At 32.4% G+C, this 13266-nt stretch overlaps 2 protein-coding genes across 2 annotated transcripts; both read right to left on the bottom strand.

The window, feature by feature from the left end:
- Nucleotides 1-2687: 2687 nt before the first annotated feature.
- Nucleotides 2688-3741, bottom strand: LOC125051984 (trypsin-1-like). The gene has a single exon (XM_047652629.1). The coding sequence runs from the start codon at nt 3651-3653 to the stop codon at nt 2688-2690; it is 966 nt and encodes a 321-aa protein (XP_047508585.1). The 5' UTR covers nt 3654-3741.
- A 392-nt stretch (nt 3742-4133) lies between these two features.
- On the bottom strand, nt 4134-12918 carry LOC125051744 (src substrate cortactin). Its single transcript, XM_047652280.1, has 13 exons — nt 12689-12918; nt 12128-12267; nt 11357-11443; nt 10918-11027; nt 10551-10594; nt 9774-9939; nt 9525-9646; nt 8868-9041; nt 8139-8207; nt 6687-6800; nt 6393-6524; nt 5275-5448; nt 4134-4525 (listed from the first exon to the last, which is right to left on the bottom strand). The coding sequence occupies exons 2-13, from the start codon at nt 12265-12267 to the stop codon at nt 4442-4444; spliced, it is 1416 nt and encodes a 471-aa protein (XP_047508236.1). The 5' UTR covers nt 12689-12918; the 3' UTR covers nt 4134-4441.
- Nucleotides 12919-13266: the final 348 nt, after the last annotated feature.

Genomic DNA, 13266 nt, shown 5'->3' with positions numbered 1-13266 from the left:
TGGGCGACGGGGTACGCACGCACGACTTCTGGTTTATGAATGCACCCTTTGCTCTTTAATGTTATTCAAATACTCATTTATAATAATTCAAATTAAACTAAAACTCGCAATCTTAATAGCTTCTTAAATTCGTTTGAGTTTTTAAAAGTAATTAGTGTTTGTTTATTCGCAAAAGGGGTGGTGATGAATGGCTCGGCTCGTCTTGCTTATGCATACTAATTCATAGAGTTATGATTCTGCGGTTGGGCTTGGTGAAAACTTGTTGATATTTGAATAAAGTTCAATGCAAAACATGGTGTAATAAAGGTGCGCGGGTTTCTAATGCTATTTAATTTTCAGGACAGGTCCCTAATCTTTATATATATAATTCTTCTGTGAGTGTGTATGTCACTAAACTTCTCTCAAACGACTGGACCGATTTTGATGAAATTTTTTGTGTGTGTTCAAGGGGATCTGGGAATGGTTTAGATTCACAAATAAGCCCGCCATATGGCGCTGCAGTCGGTACTTTCATACTTTGCTTTACTAATCGCTTGAAATATCATGCAGGACAACGTCTGTCGGGTCCACTAGTTTTCTATAATTATTGACTTACGTTATTTTTGTCAGCCCCTAGGTAGGTCAAAAATGTGTGTCGAGGCATGTCCAAAATGTTTCGCTATCGCGTAAGATAGATAATCAAGATAGAATTGGTTCCTGATAACTTATTATTGGTATCTTTTCAATAAAAAATATCCAAGAACTATGAATTTTGAAGTGGTTCAGCCACAATTAAGTGTCGGCAGGATTGTATGCGGCGGCCTCGAACCACCTTTTGTAAATTACTTACCATGTGTTTCATTGGCGACCGTGTTGATGTTAGTGACATAAAAAACTCAAGTTAAACGTTTTAGGCAATTATCTGTTCAAAAAGAAAAACGAAACAGGAAAACGTAGGTGGGCAGTAAATTGTAACATTATTTTTAATCTAAATGAAACGTTTGCAAGCTTTTAATGATAATGTCATATCATTATTACAATGATAAATTGAAGTGGTTTAATTGTTTTATCTGTAGGTACGTGACATGATAAACTATAATTGTATTTAAGTGCGTATGCAACTTTTTACAATCGCAAGATTATGTTAACACCATCACACCAAAGCGACAACCTGATTTTAATAATATTAATGGACATTCAGCAATTTTTTAGAAAGTATATTAAAATTCACGTAGATGCGTAGGTAACATTCATAGAAACTCCTTTTGCAATACAAAAATGCAATAAGTGCATACCATTGAGTGATGTCAATAAATATTATATTTCTAATATTACAGTACGATACATTTTATTGAAAATTCTTCACTGAATATTGTATGTATAATGAAATGGCGGAAAGGTCACGAAGCATTCCTAAACAGAATATATATAAACATTCCTATAAACTAAACATTATTTTTAGACCTTAAATTAAATAATCTTTTTGGGCCATGTAAAAATATTTAAGAAGTTGAGTCGTCATCTAATTCAGATCTTATTAGTGTTTCCTATTAAATAAGGCGTTATGATATATTCTGCTTAATTTTGTGGATGTAAGAAGCTGAGCTTATTTTGAGTATTCATCGTATTTATATGTGTGTAGCGACACCTACAATCACTGAGATGTCGTCATATCCCGAAACGTACTAACGAAATCATCCCGACCTCTATGGATATATATATATATATATATAACTATGACCTTTGCCACTGGCGCTTTACTTTGGAAGTAAACCCTTCCTCCACAAGCGTGTAAAATGTTTTGTGTGACAATACAATTTATTTTATACCTTTACGTTTTTGGTAAAGAATTTTTTTAATTACTTATTTTTCCACCAAGTTAAATAATTCTATCTTCTACACAGAATACGGGCGCCAGTAATCATATTTCCATACGTTTTCCTAACGGATGCATTAATCGTTCATTCTCATACATATATATTTAAATCTTAACAGGTGTTAGATATTCATAGATTTTATCGCTCATATAAAATACTATGAATATAAACATACAGCTTTAAAAAAATAATATGGCGTCGCTCACATCTTATCACAAAACGTCAAAATGGACAAGCGAACCGAATTATGCTAACAAGTCTCTCGTCTGACTTTTAGATGATGTTTTGGTGTAATAAGTTCTTAATTATTTAATTTTTCTCCGATTTTCAAACAACGATTAGTATTAGGTAACTCAACTTTTATATTTTGGTGTTTAATGGGAGCCCGTAAGTCAATTAGTCATGGGGCAGACCCATTTCTACATAATATTTTGGTGTTTTGTTTTTTTTCAACGGTAACCTCAATTAATTTATTACCTAAATCCGGCGATTCCTACTGTATATTTTAATCCGAAACGATCATAGGAAAAAAAGAAAAAAAAAATTAACTGATTTATAGCGGCGGTAACCAATAAATAAATATATTCATGTAACTTGCACAGTGCACTACTGTCGTGTTCTAAAATAATTATCGATGGTTAATCATTTAATTTTTCAGTCGTTTTTTAGTAGTAGGAATTCAGGCTGTACACCAATGGATACTTTATCGATAGCATAATTATTAATTAATACATAGTTGTTTATACAAAAAAATATCACAAACAGATAAGAATATGACACCAAGGGTTGCAGTGCCATTGGGTTTTTTAAGTACTTATATGCGTTTTAAGGTCAAACTATAAAGACAGACATTATCAGTTGGAATGAAAAGAAATGATATATTACTATCAAAAGTGTAATTAAAGCCACAAACAGATTATGTAATATAATAACACTTCCATTTCTATCAATCCAATCCCTATACGCAGAAACTCGTGTATAAATAGATGTTTTATCAAAATTCTTGCCACTTACAACTCCCACCAACAATTCTCTCTGGTTCTCCTCTTGGGGATCCAAAGTTCCTCTACATGCCAAGGGCCCACCAGAATCGCCCCTAGAAATATCTGTGACGGACGAATCCGTACATACAAAAGAGTTCATATTCATCTCCCACATTTTAGTACAGTGCCATCTAGTGAGAACGTAGATTTGTGCAACAAGAAGTGACGGAGATATCATATCACTCAACTGGGGGCCAATCCTACCATACCCAGCTGATCTACACGTTTGGGGGTAATCTTTATTGACACTAGCCGGCACAATATAGTCCACGTTACGTAAAAAACTCCATTTGACATCAGCAAACACCAGAGCGATATCATTGTCGGGAAAGTTGAAGTGCCTGTGCAGAATAACTCGGTCAATATTCCTCCATTGGCTTATTATGGTAGTCTCTGTACGTCCAGAATGCGTCAAATCAGTGCGTAAATTACCTGCGACGAGTCGTAACAATTCCGGGTGTCTATAATAATAGAATTGATTTCCTTCAAAGCAATGTGCGGCTGTCAAAACTCGAAGTTCATCTATAATGCTGCCTCCACACAGATTCTTCCAAATAATTCTACCATGACCTAGTCTCCTTATTGGCTCTTTGATCGACACTAGGTAAGGTACCTCACCGACCACAGCAGGCTTTCCATTCACAACGAATGGTTTTACGTAAGATTTTGAATACCGCAAAGTAGTTATTATACGGCGATCTACTTCGCATTTTGTGTGTGCTAATGTGATAATAAAGAATACTATTGTGAGCATTCCAATTCTTACACTAAAATTTATTTATAATCAGGGACTTTCACATTTCGTTTTTATTCCACAAATATTTTGAGTCGTGTCATTTTTGATTGATGATTTAGTGTACCTCTCAGATCAGAAGTTTTTGGCAGTTTTGTTGCAGGGTCCATAGCGTCAACAATAAATTAGTCTGTGGTATGTGTCAACTGTCAAGATGTGATGGGACTGAGTTAACGCATTGACGTATAACCCAGAGGTCGTGGATTCGATTCCCGACGAAACAATTGTTTCCGGTAAGTATAGAAAATAAAATAAAATTGCAATGAAGAGACGGCGAAATGTGCACTGTTTGGAATTTAAACAACAATAATATGTAACTAATATAAAAATCCGTGTTGATTTTCAAAATAAACGAAATATCTGGCAACATTATCTTATAATTATTAGTTTAATTATTTGATAATATTTATTTGAAGAAGGGTTTCTAAAACAAACAATTCAAATATTAATACTCTGTAATATTATCATCATATAAAATAACAATGTTGAATACACAAAATCCACGTGAGTATAAAAATTTATACTTAGGCATATTATACTTTATTGTTCGTTAATTCCATGATTTGAGGTTATGTCACTATTTAAATTCTAAATTCATAAATGCTATAAATATCAGCTAATCTCAACAGCCTAGTTTGTTGCTTAGCAATCCGTAAAGTACCTATTGAGAATGGCTTTACTAAAAATCTTATAAATCTTAACAATTCCTAAAGATTTCAAAGTTTTAACAGCGATATGAAAGGGAATGTTTATTTATCTTGCAATTGCACGTAATTAGCTGGGAAGAGACCGTACTGGCCTTTACACAGGCCCTGCCACCAGCCTTCATCGATCTGAAAATAAATTTAGTTTGTAGTAACTTCTACTATTAACTTTAAGTAACTTGCATATACAGCTGTGATATACAAAAATACACAGAATTACCTCTTACAATATTTTTTTAAGTCGATTAAAATAAATAGTCGAACCAATAAACTTAAAAACGCCGGAAAAAACTTGAAGAGGTAAAACTCGTATTGAATAAACAACATTTAAAAATAATTAACATTAATCATTTATTTCTAAACTTTCAATAGTTACGTGTAGACCTCAAATAACCAATAATTGCTTTGCCCTTATGCAATAAAATAAATATATCAAAATCATTTTAACTTAATTATTGAAGTCATACTTCTTTAGGCGCGTTATGAAAAATTGATGAGAGTTAAATTTTACGATGCGCGCGCACCGTGATACAAAATTAACAGAATGAAGTTGCCCACGGAAGATGCTACGGCATTGGACATAATTTAAAAACAACATTCGAATAATAATAGAATTTATGTTACACTTAATGTAAGAAAATAAATATTAATTTATTTAATTTTTCAAATGTAAACTGAACTTTATTGAATATAGTGACTCCTTTTCCAGTCTTTGATTTTTTAATTGTAATTAATTATTTGCATGCAATCAAAAACTATTTTTAATAATGCCAAAGAAGTATAACTTCTTACGCGTGTACATAAGTACACGCACCCTGTTTTTTGTATAAAATTTTAATAAGTGTAAAAATTAACATAATCTAGAACTATTTCCATACCATAACAATATTAGTAATAATATCGTCCGGGTCAAAAGATATCTCATCAGGGGCTGCGGCTTGGTAGTCGTACAACGCTCGCGCTATATATCCGTCGTCATCATCTCCCTCTCCCTCTGCTATCTCATTCTCCCACCCAACGGGAGATACCACTATGGTTGGCTGTCGCGACATCTAAATGAAAAAAATCTTCTTCTTGACGTATTTCTCGAACCTCAGATAGATTAGTGGATAGTGGTTGTCTGGAAGAGATCGCTCGAAAGCGATAAGGCCGCCAGTTGCCCTCCTTTTCATTTAATTTTGTCAATTTTAATATGTTATTGCAACGAAGTATTAATAAATAAATAAATAAATTATTGACGCTTTTTAATCTTGGACATAGGAACTCTTTCCTAATAGAAAATATCAATGGTACCGACGCATAAATACCTCTGGACTTTACAAACATCTATCTAAAAGCAGCATATATACTATAAATATTTGAACTACTTTTAAACATTTTATAATTAAATCTTTTACTAAAGGTGTAATAAATAAAACATATAGAGATAATTAGTTAAATGCAAGTTATTTCATATATGTAATACATATATATATATATGTATATATATAAAACTAGCCGTTTCGCGCCCGCTTTGCTGGACGAATTAAAACAAATTTTATGATTCATTATTTTATTTTTTTTCATATTTTTATTATTCTTCTTTTTAACTTCCCGCTAAGAAAATTGAAATATTTCGAAAATCGAGTTTTTAACAGATGTTGACGTTTAGAGGTTCTAGGAAGCCTCCCCGAATGTTTCCGCAATGTGAAGTCCGTATGGATAAATTTTCATAAAAGTAAAACAGCAATAACAAAATGAAGGAACGTTGGAATTAAAAAAATAAATAGCCATCGCATCGAATGGTGGTAGTTTCATGTCGATACGATCAGTGGTTTAAGCGTGAAAGAGCCTCAAACGAACACCATTTTCTTTTTATATATATAGATTTGTTTAATAATGAAATAAGGTGTTTTATAATGGAAGATAATTATTGACATATTTGCACTTACAATAGCTAAATAGTGATAGAAATAGATAGATCGAACATTCGTTAATAAAAAGAATACTTGCTAACCTCATCTTTTTCTTGTACCTCCTTAGGTTCTCCGGTGAGCGTAACATCCGGTAGGTTACTGCTAGTTTGCTTCACTTCCGGTGTTTCTTCAACTTTTGTCGGTTCTTTATCAACCTGTACCACTATTTCAACCTGTAACATAAATATATATTAAAAGCCTGTATATTAATATCATTTTACGGTTAATAGTCCGGCTCGAAGGATTCGTAAGTAAGATAAATCGATGATATATTTTCCGTAACTCGAAAACAAATATTTTATGAAAAAAATATATATTTCAAGCATTTCATTTACCTTTGGTTGTTTTTCTGTTACTTCTACTTTCTCTGGTTCTGCTTTTTTCTCTGGTCTCTCTACTTCCTGCTTCTCTGGACTTTTCTCTTTCTCTTTTTCCAATCGAACTTTTTCCTAAAAAATTTTTTTTTATTATTTTTATTATATTATTTTATTATTTTACTAGCGACCCGCCCCGGCTTCGCACGGGTGCAATGCTGATACTAAATACACTACAGAAAAACTGTGCGGCCAGCCGGTACCGCCGCAAACGCTACGTCCCGCAATTTTTAAATCTGTAATATCTTCGAAAATATTCACTTAAATCATACCGTGTAAAGGGCCATATAGATCTATATTAAATGAACAATGTATTCAAGGTATTTAATTGGTTAAGGATTACTGCTGTATTGGTTAAAATCGCTTCGAAAATTAGCCATTATTTGTCGTAAAAAGTAAATGACAAAAAAAAGTTATTGTGGGTTATCCATAAGAGATAGACATATACAATCACGGACTTTTCTGTAGACCTTTTCAATGTGTACAATACTTAGTACATTATTTTGATAAAACTCGTAGGGTTCAGCCTGCGTTTGCAATGTAAGCGGAAAAAATGTAATTATTTACGACATCACATTAGAAACCTCAAAAATAACAGTACTTCTCCACTATTTAATGGATGTTATTATAAACCTTCCTCTTGAATCACTCTATCTATTAAAAAAAACCGCATCAAAATCCGTTGTGTAGTTTCAAAGATTTAAGCATACAAAGGGAAATAGGGACAGAGAAAGCGACTTTGTTTTATACTATGTAGTGATTAATATGTAAGCTATAAGATTATTGTATAATAGAAATAATGTTAAGCCCAGCTTATATTCAATCAGGGAGGTGAGGTATACCGTGTCCTGCCCCGGGCAATTGCTGGTGGCGCCGTGGGGTTTGAGTAGGTATGCACACCAGCGAGTCCCACATAACCCTTCCCCACCAGGTCACCGCGCGCGGGAGAGTATGCGTAACGCATTTCCCCACGAAAAAAAAAAGAAAAAAAAGGGAGGTGAGGTATAAAACGAGAGACGAAACGATTGTGATTGGTCAAAAACATCTCTAGCGTAGAAACAATATGCGTTGACAGGCGACATGACGTCACGTCATTTGACAATTCTCCTATCAATGTAACGTTTCTTTTCACGTCTTTAGTTTTTCATTCTCACTCACCTGGGCGCGTCAAAGCCTAGTGTGTAAGTGACAAAGTCATGATTTTACATAAAATATTACACTTTAACACAGTTTTTTGTGTTATTTTATATAAAATAACACAAATACAAATACTTAAACTTTAGATATGTAGAATTACAAAACTTTATGTAGGTAAAGAGTATGTTATTTTGCTTTAAAGACATCTTTTATACCTAAACTTTAGATATATAGAATTACAAAACTTTATATAGATAACGCGTATGTTATATTTACCTTATCTGACAAACTCTTGTCAATTTGTTGCCTCTCTTGTCTTATCCTTTGAACAGACTTTAAGGCCTCCTGAAAAACGGTCAGATATAAATGTCCATGTTGACATGACATGACATTTAGAAAGAAGTCAATTAAACTGTATTTAATGAAATTCAGTTTTAGACATTCTTTAATGATATATTCAACGTATTTAAGCACTAAATTTACAATACGGGAAGCAATAATTATCTATCCATGGTATAATCTAGCTTTTGGACAATACTGACAAAAAATTAAAGAATCTAAATTAAAACTATACAATTGAAATACATTTATTTGAACTAATTAAGTAAAAAATCATAATAGGATTTGGACTAACTATAAATTTTATATAGTAACTAAACGATTCTTCTTTGTTTATCGTATATGAAATGTCCATAAAAAGAGAAGATATTTTTATTTATTATTATTTTTTCCTTAGATTTTACTTTATTTCATTATAGTTATAGTAACGCGTTATTTTTAGTTTTTTTGTTAATTATTTTTGCATTACTTGTACTCTACCCTCTGTAGGTGTTTCTTTTTTTATTGTTCCATATCAGGGTTGCCTGGAAGAAATCGCTTGTTAGCGATAAGGCCGCCCGTTGCCTTATAACTTTTGTAACCTGCTTTTTTATTTTTGTTATGTGTATGTTTTTGAATAAGGTAATAAGTATGAATAAGATATAATAATTAGTAATTAATTAATACCTGTTCCTTTTCTTTGGCCATATTCTCAAATTTGTCTCTTATAGATGACGGTTTGGCACTTCCTATATTCGGCTTCTGTTTCGTATAATTAGTTCCGACCTTTTGCACTTCTTCAAACGTATGCGCACATTTATCGACTCTGTCCGTCTGTATACCGAATTTACCACCGAAACCCTGTGACAATAACCATAATTAGTCAAATCATAAGTAACTTTAATGCGATTAAATCCAAAGACAACGACGAAAGATGTATAGACCTCCGAGATACAGTTTAAAACAAGAATTGTTCTTTTGTAGTAATTATTTAATAATTATTTACTCTTTCTATACAACTAGTAAAACTACTCCAAGATGTTTTCCTTCAGGGCGCGCTCAAGTATTACGTCACGCAATTTTTGGAGATTATAACCCCCCCCCCCCCCATGTAACACGCCGTTACGTTTTTCTGTACCTAAGTATAGTAAAACGTTTCGAGACCACCCAGCGACTCTTTATACCTAAAAGTTACCATTATGTGGTGTAAAGTACTGGAGGGCGAAAATATTAACAATAAAGCGTAATTCAATCCCCGCCCCGCATCATAACGTTTTACAAAAGGTCCCTCCCCCCCCCCCCAAATTCGTTACGTAATACTTGAATACTTGAATATATATATACCTTTTTGTGATCGACTTGGCTCGCGTGCTTCTGTGTCTGCTCTTGATATTCCCAGCCCACAGCCGACGCGTCTTGTCTGTCTGTCTGCACGCCAAATTTACCACCAAAGCCAATTGCGTAGTCTGAAAATATATACAATTAATAAAGGAATGGAGTGAAAACATCATCCCATTATTATTATAAACAAAGCCAATCACTACACTTTGTTTTTTTTTTAACTTATAAATAAATTAAAAAAATAGCATATACCTTTTTGCGAGTGATGGGACTCAACAGTTTCATGATGCTCCCATCCCGCGGCGCATTTGTCCTGTCTGTCTGTTTGCACCCCAAATTTGCCCCCAAAACCCACGGCATAGTCTTTTTGGGATGAGTGCTTCTCTACTTGCTCTTTATGGTCCCAACCAGCTGCGCTCTGGAAATTGTTCCAATATAAAATTACTTTTTATTGTCTTTGGTTAAAGAGGATGACACATTTAAATAGAACCTCTTTGGGGGCCTCATAGCCTAGCGGTCTTATTAAGTGGCAGCTAGGTGAGGGGTACCGGGTTCGATTCTCGGTTCGAGGGCAAGTTTTAATTTAATTTAAATTTGTTATCGGCCTTTGGGAGGGTTGTGCGGTACCGGGCGAGTGCCTAAACCGTACATGGTCGAATTTCTAAGGCAAAAACACGAATTATAAAAAAATCTCATACTTGACGCTGGCTAATGCACAAACCGTGCCAGAGCCATTAAAAAAAAAACAAATAGAACCTCAGGACAGGAAGCAAAACAATTTTATTGTTACTGACAAAATTACTTTCATAAACCCATTTTTGAGGCCTCTAAAAAGCTTTAAATACATTGAAAAATAGTTTTCATTTATTCTTCTTCATTTGAAGTTAAACGATGTTGCATCCCGATGATTGTCGAAAGCTATTAATTTTAATGATTATTATTATAATTATTTAACTTAATTATATTATTATTATTATTGACGTTACGAACCACATCTATACACACATTTGTATATACAAATCAACTTACCTTATCAACTCTGTCAGTGTCCACTCCAAACTTTCCACCAAAACCTATAAATATATTAACCTTATTATTTGTATGGTATAAAACTATCTCATAATTTATCCAAATAAAATTTACACAATTTAACTAAGAACTATTTTGTCTATTTCTGTAAATTGTGTTTACTTATAAAAAAAGTTGACTAACATTAGATTTTCATTAATAAATAAAACATCTAAAATCATGTTATATATCTTGTTTGTCTTTTTTATCAAATAATACTTTGTCTATCAGTAAGACTCACGATTATTTTTTGCCCAAATCTATCTACGGATTTCTATCTATCACATAACATACTTTTCTACATATGATTTGTTGCTATTCTTATTACCTTGAGCATAATCCTTCTGCGAAACATGTTTCTCGGTTTTTCCAATATAATCATGTCCCATTGCAGACTTATCCATTCTGTCCGTCTGAACGCCAAATTTACCTCCATAACTAAAAAAAAATGTATCTTTAAATCATCGGGTAAAGACACTGAACAGAAAATGCAATAAACACTTACTTTTACAGTGAAGTAAAACATAGAGTGGGAATTGGCTTATCTGAGATAAAAAAATTGGTGTGAGTCACAGATTATCTCCTACAACAATACAAGTAGTAGATATTCAAACAGTAACAAATAACCACATTTAACCTAAATGTTGGATAATTAAATATGTAACCTAAAAGTGTTTAAAATTTCAACCCAGAGTCTATATAGTTAAGTTCTTCATTCATAAGATTTCCACCCCATAAACATTAATATTGTATGATGCATTATGTACCCATAAGAAGACTTAGGTCCATGTTCATATGCCTTCTGTTTGGCCTCCTTGTCTGCCTCTAGTACTTCCTCACGTAATTTTGCCATACTAAAACAAATAAGAATTAAAACCATTAAAGATAAATAGATAAGATAAATCCCCTAATTAATAACTAAATGACGGATTATTTTAACTAAAGCAAACTTTGAACTCTTCAAATCATGCTTTTTATGAAGAAACATAGATTTTGATGACGAAGGAAATAAGTTTTTAATGGCAATTAATAATATATATTCTCTTTATATACTTTATTAGCTTAATTATCCTTCAAAGCTTTGCTTGTAATGGAGTTTCAAATATATGTTTCTACCACAGATGTGTGTGCATACATTATTATTATTTTACTGTAAGAACAATGTCATAATAATAACAATGATTCATATTCAGATTGATAAAACATCCCTTTATATAAACAAGGTTCAACAGAGGTCACAATGACATATTGTATAAAAAGTATTTGAAAACTTAATTTTTTCTAATTTATATTATAGCATTTCAAATAGAAAATATTTTTATTCTGTCCTAATTTTAGTAGTAACTACAACTTATTTGTTAAAGTAAATGTAAGAAACAAAAAAAAGGGAAAAATCTATCGTATATTATAACCAATAATGAGATCATAGAGAAATATAAACATTATTATACAACTTTTAATTCATATACAAGCTTTAATGACATTCTGTATATGAATATGATGATAATATTATAAGAAGGCAATAAGTATTAACATACTCAATGGCTTCTACATGTCTGCCGCCAGGACCCCATCGTTGTTCCTGTTCAGTAACATCATTTACAAAGTCAGGGTCTGTCTCCCAGTCATCAGCTTCTGCTGGGGGAGGAGCAACTACATCAGTTGCTGCTTTCCACATCTGTTTAGAAATACAAATACTTAGATTATAAGATCTTGTGTAGACTAAAATATATTTTTACTAACTTATAGCTAATAGTTAACTTTTATTAGTGGTAGTCAACAATTCAGAGTTAATAAGATTCATTAGCTACCAGCAATTCTCAACTTGAAACTTGAAGAATTCCATTTGGCTGAGTTTCTCACAATTAAACTAAAGTGAGAGTTTCTCCCTAGTCTATAATGTTGAACATCATCAATGATGTTCCTTGTTGATAAAAATTATCTTTGCTATCTTATAACTTTTTTGATAGGCAAAGCTATCATGTTACTGTCTAAGCATGCTTAAAGTATAGTACTGGGATTTTTAATTCACGGAGTTATTAATTCTCCTCTATAATATTGTGTCAAAACTGAAATAGTTGTTTATAGGTTTAAATTACCTTATTGCCGGTTACAGGAGTTGTTTCTGCTAAATGGCACCAAACGCTTCAATACTAAACATAAAAAAAGTTTGATTTCACGCTTTGTATATTGTTTTTTTCGCGTCAGATGTTATAAATTCACATTGTTTGATGTAAATTTTAGAACACTTTCATTTTTCAACTACTATGATTCAATTTCTCTCAAATCTCGATTCTCAATGATTCAGAAATTGTTGTCTTTGAGACTGAATTCTGTAATTTGTTGACAAATCTCCTATAATATGACGTCGTCAATTGTGCTGTCAAGTTTGTCATTTGACATTAGTTTGTTAACTATCAAAAATTCGAAATGGATCTATTTAATATTTATCCTATAAATAAACAAAATAATGAACTTTAATATGCTATTTAGCAAGTTTACGACGACGCTTTATATAAAAAAGTGAATCACAGATCACTTAAATAACTATTAATAATTCTAAATAACTGAAAATTTGTGCCAGAAAATAACACTTGGCTTACCATAAAATATATTTTTTTTATCAATAACTAAAATAATTGCGTTTTTATTGACGCGGTGTCACTCCATGGCGGCG

This window comes from Pieris napi, chromosome 8 (genome assembly GCF_905475465.1).
Source record: "Pieris napi chromosome 8, ilPieNapi1.2, whole genome shotgun sequence".
NCBI lineage: Eukaryota > Metazoa > Arthropoda > Insecta > Lepidoptera > Pieridae > Pieris > Pieris napi.
This window is presented reverse-complemented; position numbering and strand designations above follow the sequence as displayed.

Bases quoted from the DNA above. Each gene is read 5' to 3' on its own strand.
- LOC125051984 (XM_047652629.1), bottom strand. From the start codon at position 3,653: ATGCTCACAATAGTATTCTTTATTATCACATTAGCACACACAAAATGC.
- LOC125051744 (XM_047652280.1), bottom strand. From the start codon at position 12,267: ATGTGGAAAGCAGCAACTGATGTAGTTGCTCCTCCCCCAGCAGAAGCT. The intron at 6,801-8,138 runs GTAAATATAACA...AAAATTTTTTAG, and splicing joins ACAAGAGTTTGTCAGATAAG to GAAAAAGTTCGATTGGAAAA. The intron at 5,449-6,392 runs GTTAGCAAGTAT...TTTTTCATTTAG, and splicing joins AGGTACAAGAAAAAGATGAG to ATGTCGCGACAGCCAACCAT.